The sequence below is a fragment of the Vicugna pacos genome, chromosome 29 (assembly GCF_048564905.1).
Source record: "Vicugna pacos chromosome 29, VicPac4, whole genome shotgun sequence".
NCBI lineage: Eukaryota > Metazoa > Chordata > Mammalia > Artiodactyla > Camelidae > Vicugna > Vicugna pacos.
This window is the reverse complement of record NC_133015.1, coordinates 23,904,121-23,927,063: the sequence shown is the minus strand read 5'-3', so window position 1 is coordinate 23,927,063 and position 22,943 is coordinate 23,904,121. Positions and strand designations below refer to the sequence as shown.

Genomic DNA, 22,943 nt, shown 5'->3' with positions numbered 1-22,943 from the left:
TTGCTAAAGATAAAAAAGATGGCTGGTAAGTGTCTGTTTTTATTTTTTTAAACTTTTGATTCTTTAATCATTATACATCCACAGGAAATTGCCAAGATACTAGAGAAAGATTTCACATACCATCTCCACCCAGATCTCCTCCAGTGGGCTGATGTTACATAGTTACAGTCCGGTATCAAATCAAGACTTAGGCGTTGCTGTGTATCACTACATGCCATTTTATCAGGTGCTAGATTCATGTAACCGCCACCGTGAACAAGACAGAGAGCTATTTCACCCCCCTTCACAGTCACAGCCCCGCCCCCACCCACACACCTCCACCGTCCCTGGCAAACACCACTGTTTTTAATCTCTAATTTTGTCATGTTGAGGATGTTACATAATTGGAATTACACAGCATGTGACTTCTGAGACTAGTTTTCCTTTTCATTTATTATAACGCCCTGAGATCCACCCAGTTGTCGCAGATATTAATAGTTTATTCCTTTTTATGGCTGAGTAGTGGTCTATCGTATGGACGTACCACATTCACCCACTGAGGGACACTTTGGTTGTTATTAGTTTGGAATGGTTATAAATAAAGATGTTAGGCCATTGTGTACAGGTCTTTGTGTGGACATAAGTTTTCCTATCTTTGGAATAAATGCCAGGAGTGCAATTGCTAAGTGGTATGGTAGTGTATCTTTAGTTTTTTTTACAGAAAGTGCCAAACTGTTTTCTAGACTGACTACTATTTACAGTCCCAGCAACAATGTATGAAATGTATCAGAGATCCAGTTTTTTGCACCCATGCCAGCATTTGGTGGTGGTGTTAGTTTTTATTTTAGCTGTGTCTTTAATTTCCGTTTCCCTAATACAGAACATATTGGCATGTGCTTATTTGCCATTGATATATCCTCTTTGTTAAAATGTCTCTTCATATCATTTGCCCATTTCTAATTGGATTTTTTTAATGTTTTTTGAGAAGTTTGTTTTTTACATATATGCACTTAAAGCTATACATCCTTCATTTAAATACGTATTATATATGGATATGAGTCCTCTATCAGATATGTGGTTTGTAAATAACTTCTGTCAGTCTGTAGCTTGTCTTTTCATCTTTTAAAAGTGTTTGTACAGAGCCAAAGTTTTTAAATTTTGATGAGATCCAATTTATCATTTTTTTCTTTTATAGCTTATGCTTTTTGTAACATGTCTAAGAATTTAGAAATGTGTGCACTTTATTTCCTTTTCTTGTGTTATTGCACTGGTTGGAACTTTCAGCACTGCATTGCATAAAAGTGCGGAACACAGACTCCTCGCCATGGTCCCTTCTTAGTGGAAAAGCATTCAGTCTTTTACCATTAAGTATAGTATTAGCTACAGTTTTATTTTCTTTTTGGTAAATGCTCTTCCTATTTTTGTGAGATTTTTTATTATAAATGGGTTGAATTTTATCAGATGCTGTTTCTCTTCTTCTTTTACCTCTCAACGTCATGGGTTACACTGACTGACTTTAAATGTCTGTTTAAGCAGACTTCCTTGCCTGGATAAACCTTTGGTTCTCAGGTTGAAGGCAATTTGATTTTAATCTGTTACTATCTTATCATTTTATTAGGTTATTTTATTCTTCAGGTCTAATAACTAGTGCACATCAATAATTACAAACAATTCACTTTGCAAGATAACAGTTGCTAAAAACGATGTAATAACAACTGGTTAGATTTAATCTGTTGGTTTGTCCGTGGTCAGTGGATCTGTTCTTTGACATTTCGTGGTGTTACCAGTAACTAGTCCTAAGGGAGAGCAATAAGGAGTGTGTGAGGGGGAAAGTAGCCATCAAGTTCAAAATTGGATGTGAATATGCGATTTGAAAAATCAGACTGGAGATGTAGGGAGCTTTATTTACCCTGTTCTCTTTTGTGTTGCAGGTAAATCTTAAAGATATTGGTGACATTTATAAAGTACGTGTTGGACATGACAACAGTGGAAACGATCCCAGGTGGTATTTGGAAGAAATTAGACTTGAAAATATAGACACGCGTGAACTGTTTTGTTTACCTGTTGATTCCTGGATAGCTGAGGATGAAAATGACGGAGACACATGGAAAGAAATGCCCGTTGTGGGAACCAGCAGGGCACCTTTGCCAGGTATCTAATTTCACTTCCTTTGTGCTGTGTATCAAATTTTTAAATCATTGAGATGAGTTAGAGCAGAGGTCAGCAACCCTCTTCTGTAAAGGGCCAGACACTAGATATTATGCTTCGTGGGCCATGAATTCTCTCAAAACTGCCCAACTTTGCCAGCTAGTGAGACAGCTGCTACAGACACTATGTCAGCTAATGGAATGGCTGTGCCCCAGTAAACCTTTATTTGTGGACACTGAAATTAGAATTTTGTAAAATTTTCACTTGTCAAAAATAGTATTCTGCTTTATTATTATTTTTAACCATCAAGAACAGTAAGAAGCATTTTTAGCTCCTGGACTGTGCGAGCACTGGGGCTCGCAGGTTCTCCCCACAGGCTGATGTTAGTCTCTGCCTGACTCAGGGCATTAGGGCTTTGGGGTTGGCGCTTGTCTGGCTGTCGGGGCAAAACATCCACAACAGGGTGTGTGCACATTGTCAGTTCATCTTTCTGTAAACTCTTTCGGTAGCCATTTAAGTGTGACTTTCTTCTTGGCTGTGCCCTGTGAACACACGTCACCAGTCGTGAATTTAGGAGCACCTGAGTTCACTTACCGAGGTTCTGTTTTGTTTGTTTGCCTGAAAGCGAACTCACACGTTGCCTTAATTTTCTCTCCATCCGCTTCCTGTCTCTCCGATAACCACCTTGTTATCGCTGCTACCAAAGTAAATGACTGTGTGTGAGCGCGTGCGTTTTCTCAGCCTCCCGACCCCTCTACTGTACCCGACTCTGTCGCTCCCTCATTCGAGGGGCAGGGGTTCCTGGAGGCTCTGAAAGCAGACACACTGGGGGAGTCTGGGCGTGGCGGTGTGTTTTGCCGTGTCACCCCGGGCAAGTCTCTTAGCCGCCCTTGGCCAGCATTGCCTCCTCACCTATAAAACGGGAATAAAAACAGTGCCTGTGTCATAGGACTGTTTGGAGTCCATGAGCTAATGCACTCGGTCTTTAGGATAATGTACTGATGGTACTTAGTTCTCGACACGTCGTAATCATGCAGTAAATACTAGCCTTCACCATCACAACTATCAAATCTCTCTCCAACCCTGACCTCCAGCCCATGATACCAACTGAGTTCTTCACTGTTTGCTCTGATTTTTGTCTGTATGTACCGCTGGCTCCTCTTGGTCCTTGTCGCCTGAAAGTGTGGGTTGGAATGCTGGATTCTTCCCTGCCTGTCGAGCTGCTCCCTGGCTTCCATGGTTCCCTCTGCCCAGAGGACCAACAGCCTTCATTTTCAACACCTCTGTCCTCTTTCCTGCCCGGAGCCCCGGTGTCCCGTGGGGTGATCCAACGTCTCATCATCTTTAATGTCCAGTCACTGTCTGTTCACTCAACCATTCCACACGCAAAGGTAGACACATGTCTACCAACGGGTGTTAGGTGCCTACTGTGTGCGAGAGGTAATGTGCACTGTGCACACAGGGCTCCTGCCCTGGAGTTGTTCGCCTTGCATGACTCTCGTTGCCCGTCCTCTAATGACTCCGCGATTTGCCCCTCCCGTCAGTTTCTCTTCTTCTGCCTCCCTGGGAGGGCTTCGCTAGGAGGCTCACTGAGGCTTTGAACCCATCACATCCCTGCCCCTCGGCCTCAGCACTGTTTACTCTGCACTTACATGGAGTCTTCTCCTTCACCGACTCCAGGTTGATTGACCTCATCTCCCAGCAGGGCTTCCTTCACATGTCCTCGGTCCCTGTTAGGATGTGCTGTAGAAATACTTGGTTCATTCAGATACGGCAAGAAAGACTTAGGATGAGACCAAGTTAATGAGTGGAGAAATGTCTTTATACTACTAATTCTTTATATTTGTACATAAATTTTGACAGTTGGCAAAAGCACTTTTTCTTCTAAAATCTCACTTGAAGCATAGAGGTCCAGACCCCGGTGGTTTCAGCTGTCCTACAGTCAGTCCTGTGACGGTGGCAGCGGTGTCCAGGGATGCCCAGAAGGCTGAAGTGGGAAAGACAGAAGAGCCCTAAGAAATTCAGGACCCTGGTTCCCACCCCGTCACCACGCTAGGCGGGATGTCATCTATACTGTTCACTCAGTTGCTAACATTTGTCAAGAAATCATTCTGCTTTTTAAACCTGACGTATAGAAGAATTTCAAAACCCATAGTACCGGTAGGAGAAGAAATCTTGTTGGCTGACTTTATTCGTTACTTCTCAACTTGCAGTGTTTGGAAAGGCTGCGTTATTTTTAAATGAACTTTATTTAAACTCCGTTAGGCAACTGTTTTGCTTCTTCCCCTTGCCTCCTGGGTGACATAGCTGCACAATTTGTTACATGCAAAGAAATGTGGAAAGCAGCTGTATGGATTTAAAAAAAAGTGCAAGAGACAAAAGAAAGTCCACTGTTCTTTAAATGAACTGTCGCTTTGGGGCTCATTTACCTTGAGCGGCAGTGAAGGCTCGGCCTGCCTCCCCTGCGTCTTCCTGCTCATCCTTTTCCCAGACTAGCTAATGAAGCTTTGCCCATCAGCCTTTCCCATTTAAAGGGGTAATTTCTTAGCTGAAACACAACCACCATTTCTTAAGACATTTTCCCCTACAAAACAATAGAATACAATATGGGCCGCCTGGTGCTAACCTCAACCAGTCTTCTTACTTTTCTCCAGTTCTGACAAATCATTCCAACCACCCCTTTCCCGGACTGAACAATTAGGAGGAAATCATTAAAATAAGAAAATGAAAAAATAATGACACCTCAGTGTTGAGGCATTAACTAGGGATCAGAACATCCTGGTGAGTATGGAACCGTTCAAGGCACCGAGCGTCTCCTTTGGAAGGTGGCGTTTCGTGCCGCTGAGGGGTCCATTAACTACTCCTGTGACGTCATGGAAGTCAGGAAGAGGAGATGACAGCCACTGAATTGATGCTTCTCTGGTTTGGGTTTGGAAGGAGGACTAGGGGGGTGGGTTGACCTTCAACAGCTCGAGACTGTCTGTCCGTCTGTCAGAACACCCTGCAGCCGGCCCAGGGAGGGGCACGAAGAGGGAGTGAAGGATTTTTTCTTTTTTAATTCAGCGGTTAGTACTTCAGGTTGCCAGGCTGGATAGAGTCCTAGGGACCCGCTGGAGGTTTATCTGTATTTTTAATTTAGCAGCACAGAGAGCGACTCTCACTGCAGCTGGCGCTTACACTCTGGGCCAGTTAATTTTGCAGCTTTGCCTCCTCTTTCCCAAAGATTCCTGGCGTGCTTTCAAAAGAAGAGGAGTTTTGGGGATATTAGTGTCTAAATCATCACGCTGGGGCTGGACTGGATGGCTGGTGGGATCCGAGCGACCTTTTCCTGGACTCCAGCCCCGGCGGGCGGAACGTGTTCACACACATCTTCCTCCTGGCGCCCCCTCTCTGGCTGTCTGCCGTTGGTGAGGAGGGCACGGGGAGGTGCTGACCGTCCTCAGTTGGTTGTCCCGGAGAACCTGTATTCAATGGCCGGGCAGGAGGCCCAGAGCTGACAACAAAGCCCACTCGGCCCACAGTGGCCCCTTCACGAGTTCTGGCTCCAAGCTTTCTGCACAAGAGACGGGTGGTAACGGGACATGAGGCTGGGGCCCCACCTGGGGGTGAAAAAGCGCTTGGTGCTAGGTTTTGACAAGCACACTGGAGATGTGCTTAGCGGTTTCCTTCAAATCAAGAAAGAGCTGTGCGCGAAAGTAAGAAAGGACCGTCAGAGCAGACGTGTGTCTGCTTCAGAGTATTTGTGTTTGTCAGACTTCAAGTAGTGAGAAAAGAGGTGTCTTTCTGAAAGGCTTCTGACAACCTGCAGCAAGTTCTGGACGCGAGCAGCTAAGCAAAGACCCTTTCATCCACGCGACGGCTGAAGCTCAGAGAAGCAGAGTCTGGCCTCAAATCCTGGCCTCACCCGCTGGCTTCCTGAACGGGGGCAGATCACGCAGGCTTTTCTGAGTCTTGGTTCTTTGCCTGTGAAACGGGCTGTAACACCCGTGCTAGGGTGCTCGCTGGCCGTCCCGACCAGGCGCCCTTGAGCGAGAGAAGGGCCCCGTTAATCCTCACGCCCAGGCAACGGATGTCTGTTGGGACCATTCCAGACAAGCCGTAAGGTGACCAGGTGGGGTTTCCAGCAGGCGTGAGACCACATGGCTGCAGTGCTGGCAGCTGGGAGGCCCTCAGGCACACCGGATTCACTCCTTCATCCTCTCCCTTAGATTTGGCTCCCTCCTGCTTCCTTCCCGGTACGTCGCTGCTGTCGTGATGGGAGGACAACCACAAAGAACACCGCGGGCAGAAGCCAGGCTATTCTCAGCCCCAAAGCCAGAGGGGCCCTCTGAACGTGTCAGTCAGATCATGTCACTCCTTGGCTTGCAACGCCCTGAAGGGCTCCCAGCTCACTCGGAGTGACAGCCCGGCTCATTGCTGCCTCCTGCAAGTCCTTCTCCGGCTGCCCCGGCTCCAGCCTCCGTGGCCCTTGAAGCGCCAGGCAAGCTGTCCCCTCGGCTCCCAGGCCTTGGTCCTTCTGCCCCGCCCACTGTCCCCCGCCTCCTCCGGCCTCTGCACGGCCAGTTCCTTCACCTTTTGGTCAGGCCTCTGGTCCAGGGACCTTCTCAGCTAGAAACCCCTCTCCCTCCCTCCCCTGCACTTCTTTTCTTTCTACACCTCAGAGGTACTTCATTTTCGGCGATAAGACAAATAATTTTAACCAACAGGCACAAGAAGATTCAACCCGGAACCACCGAGCCTTCAGTGCAGACGGAGGTGCCCGCCTGTGTTTAACGCCGAGTCTCACTCACCGCCTGTGTCTGAGCGTGAGTCCTCGGGGCAGCTCGCACCACGTGGTCACTCACAGTGAGTGCTGAGAAGGCTTAGTTCTTGGTGACCTGCAAGAAAACACCGAAACAGTCCATTAATTAGACCAAACTTGAGACTCAGCCGAGAGCTTAGTCGCAGGGAGGTGAAGTCGGGCTGCCGGTGGAGGCCCCCCGGCGCTGGTGCTCACTCCCTGAGGTGGTGCGGGCCCCCTCAGTGCTCCCCGGCCCGGCGCCCATGCGCAGAGAGGGGCTGGCTCCCGGGGGCCACACGAGCTCTCGGCGGGGCAGTCATGCAGTATCACCTGGGACCGTTGGAGCATCCTGGCTGAAAAGCCAGCCCTGGGGAGTCCCCCAGGCATGAACAATCACATCTTTTTCCTGATTGAGGAAGTGTTCAGGAGAAAAACCCCACACCTACATTCACTAAACATACTGTGTGCACTTTGACAGGGAGATGGGGACACGTGTGAGGTTCACTGCCCTTTAGCCTTTTCCTTAGACTCTATGATTTCTTGTCTGTGTCACCCAAGCCTGGTGGGGCCTGAAATGTGTCAACGGTTTGTCTCCCAGGATGGAGGAAAGGGCCCTGAGAGGTCGTGGCCCCAGGTCATCTGCCAACTGGAGACCCCTGGGAGGCTGACTGGCCAGAGACCCTTTGGGTGCCCCTTCTCTAAGTGTGGGGGGCTAGCTCTGCAGGGCAGCCGAGGGGGAGAATCTGAGCTCAGTAAACTCCAGTGTAAAGCTTGGGGTCTCTTGGTCGAAAGCTGATCCATTTAGGATTGTTCTCACTCCATGCGTTTGCCTTAGTTCCTGGATCCACCCGGGATGCGGGCAGGACCCCCGTGCTGTGAGCACCGCCCTCTGTTCTCCTTGGCCGCCCCTGAGCGATCTCACTCCACCTCCTCTTTGAGGACTGCCTCCTCCCTCTCAACCTGTCCTCGAGGAAACTCCCGGCCCATCATGACTTTGGCCCCCTCCGGTTAACTTCCAGTGAAAAAAGTCGTGTTTCTGCTTCCTCCCCAGCCATGCGGCATCTTTACTACATCCCTGTGGTGAAGGACTTCTGTGTCCCCAGGAACAGCAATACATACAATGTACATGTGACTATACAGGGAGACAAGTGGAGGGCTTTCAGCTCCGTGTGTGCCGTCAGCAGAAGCCGGAGAGCCCAGGGCTCCTTGAAGGCAGATCTTAAGGACTCTACTTACGGAGATGTGGATGCTTGGAGGTGATGCTGACAGGCGCTTAGCACAGACTCTGCCCCAAAATGACGCCTGGGGGAGAAAAACCCCACAGGGGAAGCGTGAAAGGTTTCCCTGTCCTTAGTGAGACGGCGTTACCTCTCAGTGCGCAGTCTGCAAGTTCCTGCAGCCTGGCAGTGCTGAGCTCTGACAGCGACACCGCGCTGAGCACGCCTTGAGAGGTGGGGAGGCAGTGGAAGTGACAGTAACCACAGGTGAACGTAGGATGAGAGTGTCGAAGGTGGTGGCATTACAGACACAAGTGAAAAAGGTGCCCCCAGATGGGGAAAACAGGTAGCGCAGGTGTCAGATGAGCTGGATGACAGCTGTGGCAGAGGGCGGGGTGAGGAGGGCTGTCGTAAGCAGCCGAAGTGTCAGAAAGAAAAATTCAGCATCAAGTATGGTAAAAAGGACATTTAAACATTTTCAGAGGAAATGTCTAAATCAGCAAGTTAACTCTTTCATATACTTTTAGCAACGAGGGTGACAGATACATTCTTAAAATTCAGTGCTTCAAGAACAGTTGTTTGTAGTCAGGGTGATGGGTTAATACCTGTCTTTGAATTTGTCCAAGTAAAATGGTCTCTTCCATTCTGTGTGGCACAGACACCTGGAACCCCATCCTGGTATTTTTCAAGTATGCGAGCTAATTGTACGTTCTCTTCTGACTCACATTTTGGACTTATCCGCGGGATCCTTCAGGAGTTCACCCCTTGGGTGTGGGGTGTCCCTCTCTTAAAGGTACTTTGTCAGAATGCATGCCTGTTGGTAGAACACACGGCCCTGCCTCTAAACAAAGGACACTGAGCACGGACTTTCATGCCCAAGGACAGGCACTGAAGAAGGGTTTGCTGCCATCTTCTTGTGCTGCTGCAGCACGTGGTGTTTTAGGGTGTATGAAGCAATGTGGTAACTGAGCAATCTTTAAATTTCCCCGCTGCATCGTCGGATAGGAAGAATTTTATGTTGCCTTCAGAATCACGAGAAAGTCAGGAGTTAGAATCTATTGTGATGCATTTAGCATTTTTTGAAAGAATCTACATACTTCCATTGCAGAACTATAGCCAGCGCTTAGTGAGCTGTGCTGCCCAGTACCGGCAGAGTCACTGGTGCAGATCCCAGCGAAGCGCCTGTCTACCCCAGCAGGACCACGTGCTTTCTTTCAGCTTCCAGCTTAAACTTCATGACGCTTCTTGATGTTGTTTGAGGATAAAATTGAGTGCTCATCTATGGTAATCACTTTGTTTAAAATTTCTGGTACATTTATTTCTCTTTCTTTGGATGTAGATGGCAAGTTGAGTTTTGTTTTGTTTTGTTTTCGTTTTTCTGTGCCTGTTTATTAAACTTAATATATAGCAGCTTCTGGAAACAGAGTGCTGAGAAGTATTTGAGGCACGTGCAGGTGGCGGGCAAGGAACACGATGTGCCCACTGGCATGTAGCATGACTGAGGGACGGCTGTGCTGTTCATGGTATAAATATATAGTCTCTGTTCTAAATAATCTTTTTCCTTTAGAAAATTTTTTTTATTGAAGTATAGTTGATTTACAATGTTCTGTTAGTTTCTGGTGCACAGCAAAGTGATTCACTTATATATACATGTTTATTAATTCTTTTTCATATTCTTCTCCTTCTGATTTATTACAAGATACTGAATACAGTTCGCTGTGCTGTATAGTCGGTCCTTGCTGTTTGTCTGTTTTATATGTAATAGTGTGTAACCGTTAGTCCCAAGCTCCTAATGTACCCCTCCCCCACTCCCTTTCTCCTTTGTTGAACACAAGTTTGTTTTCTGTATCTGTGATGTAGTCTCTATTCTCAATAATTTTTGATATGTACTTCTTAAAACCTTTAACTATTAAGTAATTTTTTATGTTATATAGTTTTAAATGCCCTCCCCCCCTTTTTTTTTAATTGTAAACTAGTTCACTCTTCGTCTGAAACGAAGAAAAAATTCTCGGTAAACGGAAGCGCTGTTTATCTGCAAAGACTTCAGGTCCTGCTTGTCCACACACCTGCTTCCGTGCGCAGCGGCTTAGCTCAGTTCATACGGTCACGCAGGCTGTAAGACCAGCTCTTCCTGATAGGTTCTTTATAAGATTTCTTTGGTTGTCCTCAAATAACAAGTGCTCTAAATTTCCTGCTCAAGCTCAGCTGGGTCTCACCCTGGGGCATTTTAGACTCTGTAAGACTGCACAAAGAAACTGATTTATCTTCTCTGCCTCCACCGTTTCCCAGCACCCCGCGTTTGTCTCTTTAAAGGTCAGGTCTGATGGAAACAGGCCGTGTTTCTCACGTACCTTGTTTTCTTACTTGTTGGATTTTCATGTCTGAGTTCTTTGGAAAATGTTAATGTGAATTTCTATAAATGCAACTGTTCAATTGCCAGGAGCGTGATTTAGAAAGAGCTCTAGGATCTTGGAATAAAAAGTACTCTTTGTATCCAAGATATTATTCATATTAGTAGCATCAGCAAGGAGCAGCCTCTCTCCTAATTAGTGGCTTCGACCAGTGTCTCAGAAACTGCTTTAATTCTAAGGTCAAATATAGTGGATTATAATTTGCTGGTACCTCACTGAGTGCTTTTTAAAAAATCATATTTAAAGTTGCTTCTCTCTAGGACATTTTTTTTCTTTCTGGTCAAGAGGGCTGTTAAGAATCTCCGTTTTTGGAACAGTAATCTCCATGAAGTGGCAGCACGAGTGACTGGCTGAGGTTAGAGCAGCCAGACTTTAGGAGAAAAACTGCTGCTTTTATCTAATTAAGAGAGAGAAGAGTTTTGTTGTTTTTTTTTTAATACAACTTTTCATAATAACTGTGAAAGTATAGTGGTTAATGAAAGTGCAAAATTGCTAACAATAATTATTTTGAAACAGGAGTTCTGGGAGTAACTGAGCGTCTGTATGAATGAGGTAAACATGAAATAGGCAAGAGTGTGTCTGAACTGGGGTGCACGTCAGGAAGAGGGCGGGGCCAGGTACCGAGGAGCAGCTGCCGTCAGCTAGATAAGGAGCATTCTGATTCCCTTCCGGGGGATCTAGCTGCATTCAAAGAGGAGACAAGCACGAGGAACCTAACACGGACTTCGGACATTCCAGTGGTGCTTTACGTGGTCCACGTGTGCACTGGCAGGAGGCCGGGTGCAGAGACAGAGTCCCGCGTGTTTATCAACCTCATTGGCACCAGAGGAGACTCGGGGGCTCGAAGGCTTCATCGATCCAAGAACAACAAGGTCACGTTTCGGCGTGGACAGGTAAGAAAAACATGCTTATAAATTTGTGCCCGCACGTTGTCCTCTAATTTCTCTGACTAAAAAGGCACACAAACAGAACATTCCTGAGATGCTCATTTGATACCAGTTAGGAAGTACAGTCGGTGTGGTCATTTCTTGGTGTGCATCTTACTGCTCTGGAGTTGACTTGAGGTGGGACTTAAGCAGGAACGATGTAACCTCCTAAGTCCCAGTTTCTTCTTCTATTAAAAACAAGAAACAGCCAAAAAAGAAAAACCCAAGGAAAAGCCCCGACCGAGATTCTCCGTCCAGCTAGGGCAGTCTAGCTTGTAACAGTTACCATCCTGCTGGTAGAAACGTTTGGTAAATGTCTTTTTAAGTTGGTTTTATAGGCAGTGGAGCGCTGCCAAGGCAGTTAGGGCTCAAGGGTCCAAGTGCCTAGAGAGGGAGGATGCTCAGAGGAGAGCCTGGTACCCAGCAGAGTGCTCTGTCCTGTCGTTTGTAGGTGGCAGCTGAGATTGGGAAGTGGAAGTACAGAGGTTTGGGGGCTCCTGGGTCTGGGGAGAGCCCTCCTAAACCCCCACCCGACAAGGGGGAGCTTTGTGCGAGTCCTCCCAGAGCAGAGCCCGGGCAGGTCCTGCAGGAAAGCTACTGACAAGCAAGCAGCAGTGGCTGCGATCACACGCTCTGCAGGCAGACTGCTGGGGCCTGAGTCCTGGCTCCGTCACTCACTCAATGCTGTCCCTGGGCGAGTGATTTAACTGTGTGTTTCATTCTTTTCAACTGTAAAATAAGAAAATAAGTGCTTACCTCATAGATGATGCTAAGATTTAAATGAGTTAATATGTATTTTACAAACTTTTAGGCAGGTTTGTTCATGGTGAGGTCCGTAAGAACTACTGTTACCATTAGTATTAGTAGACAGAATAAATGTAATGGTTAAAATTTTAAAATCATTTTTACTAGGCTGTATATTGAGGAGAGTGTGAACTTTATGTTGCACATTTGTGCCTGTCTCACAAGGCATAAGATAGGACTTTGCATATAAAATAGTAAGTGGTAATTTTTATAGAAATAGTAGTAATCGTACAGTAGTAACACACAGCGTTACAGTGATGTAATAGTGCAATGCTGACAGCAAAAGTACTTTTTCTTGAGAAAGGAACTGTCCTAACAATCACTCAGTTAATTTTTTATCGTACAGGTTGATATTTTTTCCATTGAGGCAGTGTCTCTTGGAAAATTGAAGAAAGTTCTGATTAGTCATGATGGGACAGGTCCAGGTAAGATTTGCTTGGTAAGAAGTTCGTTTTGCAAATTAATTAAAAGTAGCATCAAAGGTGGGTGAAAGAAAACATGAATGTAGAGCACGTGTAAAACTGAGATGAGAAAATACTTTTAAGAAATTATAGTTAGATGAAGTTTTGTCAGGTTAGATTTCTTAAATGACTTCACGAGCTCACTGCTGTGCTGTGAAGGAAATTTCCTAGGAATACAGAAGCTGTGTTGCCTGGCGTGCGCATGTGTGTGTGTGTAAAGTCTCCAGACCTACTAGACAGTAATCAGACTTGGATCGATCACATTTCCCTGTGAATGTGTCTCTTCTGGGTCCCCTCCAGCAAACTAGCACCTTGGGAACCATCCTTGACTCCCCTTTCCTTCCTCTGTCTTCTCCCCCTTCCACAACTGCTAACTAGGTCTTGTCAAGTCAACTTCATCAGTATCTTCTTTATCTCTGTTAGAGCAACTGAATTCAAACTTAAGTCTATTTGACTCTGGAATCTGCATTCTTGACTATTTTGTTGTTTTAACTTATATTCTAGTGCCTAAACCATGTATTACATTTATTTCTATATGCCTGTTCTCCTGCTAGATTTTGAATGTTTTGAATTCTGGTATTTTATTATTATTATTCATCTTAATTCTCCCAGTGCCTAGTTAAGTGCTTAAGAGTATAGAAGTTTCACTAATGGTAATTTATTGAATGAATGGATTTGAAACAGTGAAATGATTTTAAGTGAAGCTCCTTGAAAAGAATGAGGAGGGCTTGGAATGGCCTTCTCAAGAAAGAAGTGTGTGATTTTGGGCCAAACGGAAGAGAAAGGAAGAAGAAAAGGGAACGTCAAAAAGTATAGAAAGAAAACAGACACACGGTAAAGGCAGCTGGAGACGACGCGGAGGAAGGGAATTACTAGAAAGAAGCAAAAATAAGAAACCGAACAGAGGGAGGCAGGCCACGACATGCTGCCTTCCATCCACGGTGTCCCTGCCGCGCGGCACGGGCTCTGCCTTCTCTTCCCGAAGGATGGAGACTGACATCGAGATCTCCTGCTTTACCCCAAGTCTCCCCGGCCAACAGCTGATTACGGTCGCGGCTGTAGATGGACAGGACACAGCAGTTAGTAGAAATCCCTGGTTGCCAGGCTCTAGTTTTTAAAAATTATTTTGATGAGTAATGCAAACTATGTCAGAGAATCTAACCCCGCAGACTAAAGAGCCACCGTGGCGGTGCCGCGGGAACGGCAGGCGCCAGGGGGCAACCGTGGGGCCTCCCCTGGGTGAGAGGGAGACGGGGTTTCCGCGAAGGGGCAGGCTCTGAAGGGTAAGGCAGTATTGCCAAGGTTGGCGGGTACAAAGAAGAAAAAAGACCAAGCGAAAATTAAAGGAACATTGTGATCTTAAATATGTTCAAGGAGCTAAATTAACTCACATAGGAACAAAGCTTTAAATGGAGGAAGCAACAAACTTGTAAATATTGATTTTTTTTCCAGTGAAACATTGATTAACAAAACCTGTGCAGGTATGGGAACCCACAACATCACTCTCCTCTCCCCTCCCCCAAAATAGCTGCCCTAAATTTACTATCGTTTCTTGATTCTTTTAATCCTTGTTTAAAAAAAAAAAAGAAAAGAAAGCCTTAACTAATTACGTAGGTATCCTTGAAACTCCTTTTGATAGTTTTGTGCTTTGTGAAGTTAAACAGCAGACCCCCCCCCCCAAACATGGTTCAGATTCCGGTAACCACGGCGCGCTCATCCTAACTGCGTGAAGCCCGGACGGCGCGGCCAGCCCCTCGGTCCGCCGGTCGCTTCCTGAGAAGCAGACGTGCGTGCCGGTCGGCGACCCGTCGCGGCACTGCCTGCAGAGCCGCCTGCGCCCCCGGCCCGCGGCTCCGCTCGCTCGGGCAGCAAAGCGCCACGCGGTGTTGACTCCTTGTCTCCCGGCGATAAACCCGGGGGACGTTCACGAAAACGTGCAATTCGAAGATGAAAGCGCATCAGAGCAACACAGAGCGATGCTGCTGGCAGTGAAGCTGAAATCAAACCCAGGCGGAGCTTCGGGGGAAGCGCCCGGCCTGCGACGGCGGAACCGGAGAGGAGGGGACCTGTGACTGTAAATGAGGGGCCGAGCCGGGAAGGCCGAACGCGTCCCGGAGGAAGTGATGTCGGTGCGAACTCCCGTTCAGGGAGCTCTCAGGGAGATTTCATGGCATCACAAGCACAGAGGATAAAATGCTGGAAGCCGCGCGAACCTGAGGCAGGAGTTTGACCATTTGCGTAAAAAGGTGCTTGCTCTTTACGGTGAATTAAACGGCAAGAAAGGAAAGCACCGTTCAAATTCCTCTTCTTTTTTAAACGAAGAAATACACCCTTTAATTCTCAACGTTTCTAACGTTTTAAATTACAGTGAACTAGACACGGGTGTTAGACTTTGTCTCTTTCTTACACGTTTACAGCTAACAGTGGCGCCGTCGGTGACAGCTGTCCTGGCGCGGCGCTCTGCCGATGGCCCTGCACGGCTGCTCAGAGCAGGTCGTGCGACTGTGCCGGTCGGTTCCCAGCCCGCTGCTGTTCCACCGGGCAGCTTGTCCGCCAGCGCCAGGTGCGTCTTGTCCCACCGGGGCCTCTGACACGCGGCCACCCGCTGGGCGGCGCCCCCTGCGTCGCTCTGCTTCCGCAGGGCCTGCGCGAGCCTGGGCCGGACGCACGCGCACCCGCCACGCGCGCGTCCGCCTCCTCGTAAAGCCCCGTGTGTGCTGGACTTCATGGCGCCGAAGTTCTAGAGAAACCGACATCGCCGCAGTTTCTTCCTACTCACGCCTGTAGGCTCGGTTTCTGTTTGTTTCCGTCTTCTCTACTGTCATGCCTGAAATTTAGGTAATTTTTCTACAAATTATATCACATCTGGTTTTAGATTTACCCTACGTTCTTCTGTTTTTATAGCAATTCAACATTGTAATTTTCACTGAATTATGCTGCTTAACTGTTCCTTTCTGGCCAATAGAAATGTCACGAATTTTTAATATATTTGTTATATTTCTAACCATTTTTTCCCTCATATCTCTTAATTCCACTGTTTTCTGTAACTTATTGGAGTTTTTAAATTAGAAAATTACATCATCCATGAATAATGACCATCCTGTTTCTTCTTTTCCAACAAATTACTTTTCATTCCCCTTCCTTCCTTCCTTCCTTCCTTCCTGTCTTCCTTTTTTCTTTATTGAATTGCGTTGACAAGCACAGTCATCACTGATAGCTTCTAAATTCTCCCCTTTGAGAATGATGATTGTGACATCATGCTATTGTTTAAATGTATCAGTCCTCTATAAGTAATGCACTGAAATGCATTTATGTGAATTTACTTCTCTGTTTGTTTTTGGCTTTTAAATACTGTTTTTTTAGACTTTGAGAGTTTCGTCCTTGAGGGAGAGTCTTCTCTTTTCTCTGCCTCTGCCGCTCTGAGTAAGCAGTTCTCGCCATCAGGCTCGCATTTCTCTGCTGGTTTAATTTGAATGTGCATGTTTTTGTACCCAAATTGCCTGACAAGTGTACTTAAAAGAGAACATTTGGAGTTCTGTGAATAAAGACACAATATTAGTGTATTTTATGCTGAGAGTCAAAGTGATCTCCTTTGTCAATTTACACAGGTAATGGATGGTTTCTCGAGAGTGTTGTTGTTAAGTCTGAAGAGGAGGATGGTGGACAAGAGGTGCTGTTCCCGTGCAACAGGTGTGTAGTCACTGCTGCCTCGTGCGCCACCCCGTGCCCTCCGTCTGGTCCCCCAGCCTGCCCCTCCACCTGTGTGGCCGCGTCATCCGCAGCTTTAAAACCAGAGCTGAAGGCTTTGTCTCCCCAGGAAGCTGGTCCTCACCCACCCTAGTCATTCTCTTGTTATCAGTAACATTTAGTATTTTCCTCTTTGGGAATAAGTGTGCTGAAATGGAAAGGAAGCTGAGTTAGGACTTAGAAAACAGGTTTTTGATTCTGCTTCTCAAGCATTTGCTGTGCCCTGCTAGTTCTTCAAACGTGAGTACTGCCCCCAGCTTCTCTGAGGTTCAATCTCTCGCGTGTAAAATGGGAATGTTATCTGTTCCTTCTATCTAGTTCATTTGAATCATTTAGAATCAAAAGAAGTTATATATATGTTGACTGTGACCGCTAAAGCATTATTCTCAAAGGGGGTAGATCTAATATAAATTGAGAGAATTAAGTTGCAGGAATTCATTGACCATTCATAGGTGTTTCACAAACTCTCTGATCCTCAGTTTCAGGATTTTATGATAAGGATGATTAACTAAGACCTACCTACTTTATCAGTTTGTAATGACAGAATATCAAATACATCTTGAAACACAGTGCAGTAAAATAGAAATTATAAAACTAATTTCCCTTTGTTATTAATTAATCTGTAGAACACGTTGATTCATTCATTCAGCCATTGTACAAACAGTAACTGACCATGAACCACGGAAGAGCGGGCCAGGAGATTCAGGGATAAGGCAATGGTCCTGCCTGTAAGGATGCAGTGGACGCCCACGTGGGAACAAGTGTGCACGTCCTGAGGGCTGTGGGGGAGACCTGTGCGACAGCCCAGGTGCCGGGGTGCGTGTCTGTGCAATTGCATGTCCTCTGAGTCTAGAGAATGCCTCCACGGCAGTGAGTTTATCCATTTATTCATCCGTTTGTCCAAGCAGAAACTTGCCGTGCCTCCTAGCGTCAGGCACTACACCACGTCCTGGATGTACAGACATAAAAAGGAAGTGCCCCTGCCTTCAGGGAGCGCCCACTTGATGATGAGGTAGGGGAGGAAGGACGTGGTCCTAAACGCAGCCCAGCTGCGCTGAGTTTAGCAGGTGTCCGGGCATCACTGTCTCCTGAGGCGCTGAACACTCTTGTAGACGCATGGGGAAGCACTGTGGTTGGCTGGGGGATCTCACCTTGCAGTAGTCCCGGTTCTAGGACACAGCCATTCTTTTGAAATTGGAACGAACTGCACTCTTCCTTGTGTGAACAAGATGTGTGACACTCCCTGGTCTTCTGTTCGTTTTCTTACCACACGTCCACTTAAAACGCTCGTGCATCATGGTAGCTATTGCCAGCTTATAACATTCAAGCTCTGGAAGGAGACCTTACATTTTTAGTTTTTGCAAGAGATCTTTTTATTTCTTAATGGGGAGAGAAAGGGGCAAAAATTGAAGATTTTCAGAACTGGCTTTGAATTACGACTCTTTCACTGGCTAGCAGCTCTGGGGAATCTCTGCTTATACTCAGGTAAAATAGCAGTAACGACACCTATTTTGCAAAGTTGTTTAAGGATCTCACACAGTTTACCTAAATGATCCATGGGAGTGTCTGGCGGTGATTAGAAGCTGCATGATGATAGATGCTATTGCAACAGAAGCAATTCTAGATTAAAGAAGCCTTTAGGTGCCAAGCCACACATGCAAATGAAGTGGGAAGACTTTTATTTCTAGAGTGCATGTCAAGTGTTTAGGACTCTCCAAATAATTAACTTTTATTTTTAAAAATCTAGATCTGTGTATATATATGTGTGTGTGTATGTACAATCAGTTTCAATGTTGTGTCAGTGTCTGGGGCACCGTCCAGCACCGCAGCCACCAGCTACATATGATTAATCAATATAAATTAATTAAGATCAAATAAAATTAAGAATTCAGTTCCTGGGAGGCACAGGCTGCAGTTTAAACGCTCAGCAGCCACAGATGGTTAGTGGCCGCTGTACCGGCCGGCGTACAGTCAGCATCTGGTCTACGTCACATCTAAATACTTGGTGTTATGTTAGGCTGTGTTTAATAATACACAACATAGTTTTATGCCTCTGAATACGATGGTAACTATGGGATGACACACAGGGTCAAGAAAAGATTAGTACTCTTGTAACATGTGTCATGTTAAAAAAAAAATCAACCACCACGCAGAGCAGGCGATACAGTCATACTCTCTTCAGAGCTAAAACCACGCTGGCCGGCAATGCCAAAAAGTTAAGAGGCAGGGTGGGAGTGACTTACCTCTCCGGGGTCTGCCAGCGTTTTGGAATAATCACAAACCTTGGCAGTTAGGTTTGGAAGGAGCAAAATAACACAAATGGAAGTATTTACACGTTGTGCTGTGTTACACTACAAATTCAGTGCTACACACGGCCTATCGCTGCACTGCCGCGCGAGCTGAGCTCCGGCAGTGCTGGGGCTTGGCCTTGCTCATTCGGTCTGGGGGTCCGGGCTACACAACTTAGAAAAGAGGGAGATTTTCTTGCTACTCAGTAGAGGTGCAAGAGCCTCGTTTGACAGATGAGAAAACTGCCACCTGAGGAGATTAAACGCTGTGCACAAATCAGAGACGAGCCAGTCAGTGCGGGGCCTCCTGGTCTCTGGGACACTCTGTGGGATTTTAATTTAGTGTCTGTCAACCTACTGTTTCCACTTTATGACCATGATTTTGTGAATTATCCTCTAAGGAAGATCTCTGCAAAAATTACGGAGTTCGCTATAAAATTGATTTGTCGGAAAATTCCGCTGAGATTTTGGAGAGTTCAGAAGACAGGTTTTACTGGTTTCCCAGCATAACTTGTCAGCCATTTAAACTGAAGTCCCCTTCTACTAATACAAAATGAAAAAGTGTCTGAAAAAGAAATGATTTAGGACTTCATTAAGAATTAAAAAGTCCCAAAATAGGGAGAATCTACTCTGCTGTTGGACTCTGTGAAGTTTACCCACCGTCCAGCCTCTTGTGCGACTAGGGGGAAAATCAGGGCACGTCCACAGCCAGCCCTCACCGCCCTCTGACTCGGGACCAGGCCCCACGGTGAAGCGAGAGCTCCGCGCACAAACTCACCCGATCCCCATAGACCCCCTCCAGACGCGCTCCGTGGTGCCTCTGTTTCACACATGAGGACGCGGAGACACACAGAGGTCAAGTTTCTTACCTAAGAGCGAGTGGCTGAGCCAGGCTTCAGGTCTAGGTGGGTCTAACTCTAGAACGGCCCTGTCCCAGACAGGGAGCAAAAGCTATGTGTCCGCTGAACCCTTGAATGGCGTCTATTCCAAATGGAGATGTGATGTAGGTGCACAGTGCATACCAGCTGTCAAAGATGCAGAATAAAGAAGAATGTAATCGTGTAAGTCCGCTCAGGCTGCTGTAACAAAGCACTACGGTCTGATGGCTTACAGAGATCTGTCTTTCCCAGTCCTAGAGGCTGGAAGTCCAAGATCAGGGTGCCAGCTTGGTCAGGTTCTGATGAAAACCCTCTTCCAAGTTGCAGACTGCCACTTCGCGCCCTGTCCTCTCTCGGGACCCCCTGTCGTAGGCACTAAGCCCGTCCCAAAGGATTGCAACATAAACGTCTGGGGGAGACAAATATTCAGACCATCGCAGTAATACAGCTGAGTATTTTTTTATACTGATTACATGTTGAAATGATCATCTTTTGAATTTATTAAAATAAAAATATGAAAATGAATTTCACCCTTTTCTTTCTTTTACACACATGGCTCCTGTTACGTTTCTCTTAGAGGGGCCTTCGCTAGAGCCTGAGGCTTAGCCGCTGTGCGCACCCACCAGTCACTGAAAGGGGAGGAACGAAGGCCTCCACGCTGGGAACTCCACATGAGAAAGTTTTACGGATTTCAAGATATAATAGAATATTTGTAATGTTGCCGTGGGATGCTTCTGAAAACCGCCAGGGAAGGATGAATCGGTGTGACCTGCAGTTTGGGTGCAGGACACGTGCGCTGCGGGTGCCCTCCTAAAGACTTCACTTTCCGCCGTAAGCAGTGTGCCTTCTTTACACCCCTCACCCTAGGCATCTTCCCCCTTTCCCCGGCAGGTGGCTGGATGAGTACCAAGACGACGGCAGGACGGAGCGAGAGCTGCTTGCGGACAGCGGATGTGGGGCAACGGGAGGGACTGCGTCTGCCGCCTCCTGAGAGGACCCCCTGGGTCTGCCGCTACCCTGTGGCCTCAACAGGCTCCTCGTCTGATGGTCACAGTGTGTCCGCCCTTCCCTTGTACTGGGACGCGCACGCAGCAGGGGCAGTTTGAGCCGGACACATTCACTGCTTTGGGGAGAAGCACCAGCCAACACCTGATGGAGATCAGCCCACGGCAGCTGGCGCACAGCTGTCTCCTCTTCTCACTTCCTCTTCCAGAAAGCCTGACACCTGCTAGGTTTACTGGCGTGTTCAGGTGGCTGTAGTGGGGAGTAACTGGAGGGGCCCGTGACGTCGGATTGCTGTGAGATGCTGTCACACAGCGTCGGTTAATTTTAGAGTGGAATATTAGAAAAGCTGCTTTCTTATTTTTATGTTTTCTCCTTAAATTTCTAAAACAAGTTTAAGGTTTTGAGCGACGGAATCCCTGTTAACAAAGCGCATAATCTCCCATCAGACAGGAGTGATCGACGGAAACCGTCTCTCGGTTTGCACTGGTCCCGCCTTCTCTGTACCCAGAGCAGGCTGGCTAGGTGGAGGGGAGCAATGACCAAACCTACCTCATTCTTTCGTAGGGAGCCATTACTCTTCCTAAAACTTGCCAAGATGGTGATAAAAAGAACGACACTCTAATTTTAGTTCTTAACTTGTTGACCAAGTAGCCTTGGGTAAACCGTTTCATCTTTTCAAGGCTGCTGCTCTCCTCGATAAAATGTGAATAGTGCTGCCCACCTCTCTGGGCTTATGGAAAGGCTGGAATGAGACAATGTACGTAAAACTGCTCTTAAACGATGAAAATCGTCGTCATCATCATGACAGTAACCACAACGTGGTTCATTTTAAAATTCTTGATCTTATCATGAGAACAGGTGTCTCTCTTCCGGACGTAGCAAATGGACAGTTGGAGGCTTCCGTAACTGATTCCCTTTTGAATGCGAACTGGTAACGTTTGTTTTCCTTTCAGCTTTACTCTTGATTGCAGACACTTTCGTAACAGCAAAGAGTAGGGCTACATCCTGGGTAGCCTGAGTCAAATTGGTTCATGGGGATGAGAATTCTGAGGAGGAGCTCTCTAAAGACTTAGGACTGCTGTTGTGCTCCATTACAACCAGGATGGGGTCACCACGGCAAGATGGAGTTACAGGAAGCTCTTTGTATCCTAGGATGCCACTTTCATTTTAAATTAATGAGCTAAAAAGGAGAGATCTAACTGTACTTGACACCTATAAATGTGTAATGGTATGATTAACAGTGGCCTGTCAATTATTCATATATGGATTACTGGCAAAATTGTAAAAGCAGACACTGAAGTGTTTAGTAACTTTTCCACAAAAGATAGCAGTGTAACTCTGAGAGCAGTCACAGAAGTATCTGCGACGCGGCTGGGATTTCTGGTCTAGAAACTGCGGGGGCGAGGGAGGGTTTTAGAGTGTGTTTCATGCGTGACTCCAAACCTACCTCCCCGAGACGGATGCAGGAGAGGATGGCTTACTGCAGCTGGCTGTTACTAAGCTGTCCGGTCTCAGCCACGGGGCCAGATCGCTAGGGGACACCTGGAATTAATGGACCTGTTACTGCTATCCGGGAGACCCTTTGTCTTCTCGGTGGACATGCTGACTCTGAGCCACGGGCAGGGTGAATGACGGGGGTTCAGCGACATTTGGGGTCTGTGCTGCAGAGGCAGCAAAAGCAACTGAACCACTTACAGAAATCTGAGACTCTTCCTAGAAGTTGTGACACCATCTCTGGTAACCGCTCTGCAACTCCTTGAAACCCACGATCGCGTCCACAGCCCAGCCCTGTAAAGGGGAAGCCGTGGTGGCCTCTGGTGGCCTCGGGCTCCGTGCACGTGTCCAGCTTGCGTCTGAAGCCGGGGACTGTCTTTACGACCGGCTCAGCCCCGCCTTGGTGTCTGGGCTGCGATGTAGGCTTCCAAGCCCAGAGGGTGAGAAACTTAAGTCCCGTCAACCATTTAATGTCTAACAAATTGGCTTCGTCAGACTTTTAATTAAGAAAAAGTCCTTCACTGGAGGAAACAGTTCAATCTGTTTCCTCTACAATCCTGTGAACAGCAACAGTACAGGAAGACCACCACCCTCGGCCCGACTTCTTCCCGGCGCACGTCCGCCGGTGACGGCGGCACGGGGACGGAGGACGAGACCGGCCGGCTGCGCTGTCGGTGCCGCGCGGCCCGGCGGGGGCCGGACTCGGACGCCTAGCAGTCGACCCCATGGAGACCGGCCACGGGATCTCCTCCTGGACTTGACTTACTCGCTTACTCGATCTTTTTTATTTTTTCATTGCTGGTGT

General features: G+C 47.0%; 1 protein-coding gene and 1 long non-coding RNA gene across 3 annotated transcripts in view; one reads left to right on the top strand and one right to left on the bottom strand.

Annotated features, from left to right (window-relative positions):
• Positions 1 to 21,882, top strand: part of RP1 (RP1 axonemal microtubule associated) — a 147,113-nt gene extending 125,231 nt beyond the window's left edge. Inside the window, exons 25-29 of the mRNA XM_072951969.1 lie at positions 1,911 to 2,130; positions 11,274 to 11,428; positions 12,612 to 12,690; positions 16,335 to 16,416; positions 20,531 to 21,882. Coding sequence (XP_072808070.1) covers positions 1,911 to 2,130; positions 11,274 to 11,428; positions 12,612 to 12,690; positions 16,335 to 16,416; positions 20,531 to 20,630 — 636 coding nt within the window. The 3' untranslated portion in view covers positions 20,631 to 21,882. The remainder of the gene's footprint in view (positions 1 to 1,910; positions 2,131 to 11,273; positions 11,429 to 12,611; positions 12,691 to 16,334; positions 16,417 to 20,530) is intronic.
• LOC140690282 (uncharacterized) lies at positions 13,365 to 15,897 on the bottom strand. Of its 2 annotated transcripts, none has more exons than XR_012065498.1 (3): positions 15,804 to 15,897; positions 14,330 to 15,553; positions 13,365 to 13,782 (listed from the first exon to the last, which is right to left on the bottom strand). It is a non-coding gene; the product is annotated as an uncharacterized lncRNA (long non-coding RNA). The 2 variants fall into 2 exon arrangements; XR_012065499.1 differs by having other exon boundaries at positions 15,134 to 15,553.
• Positions 21,883 to 22,943: the final 1,061 nt, after the last annotated feature.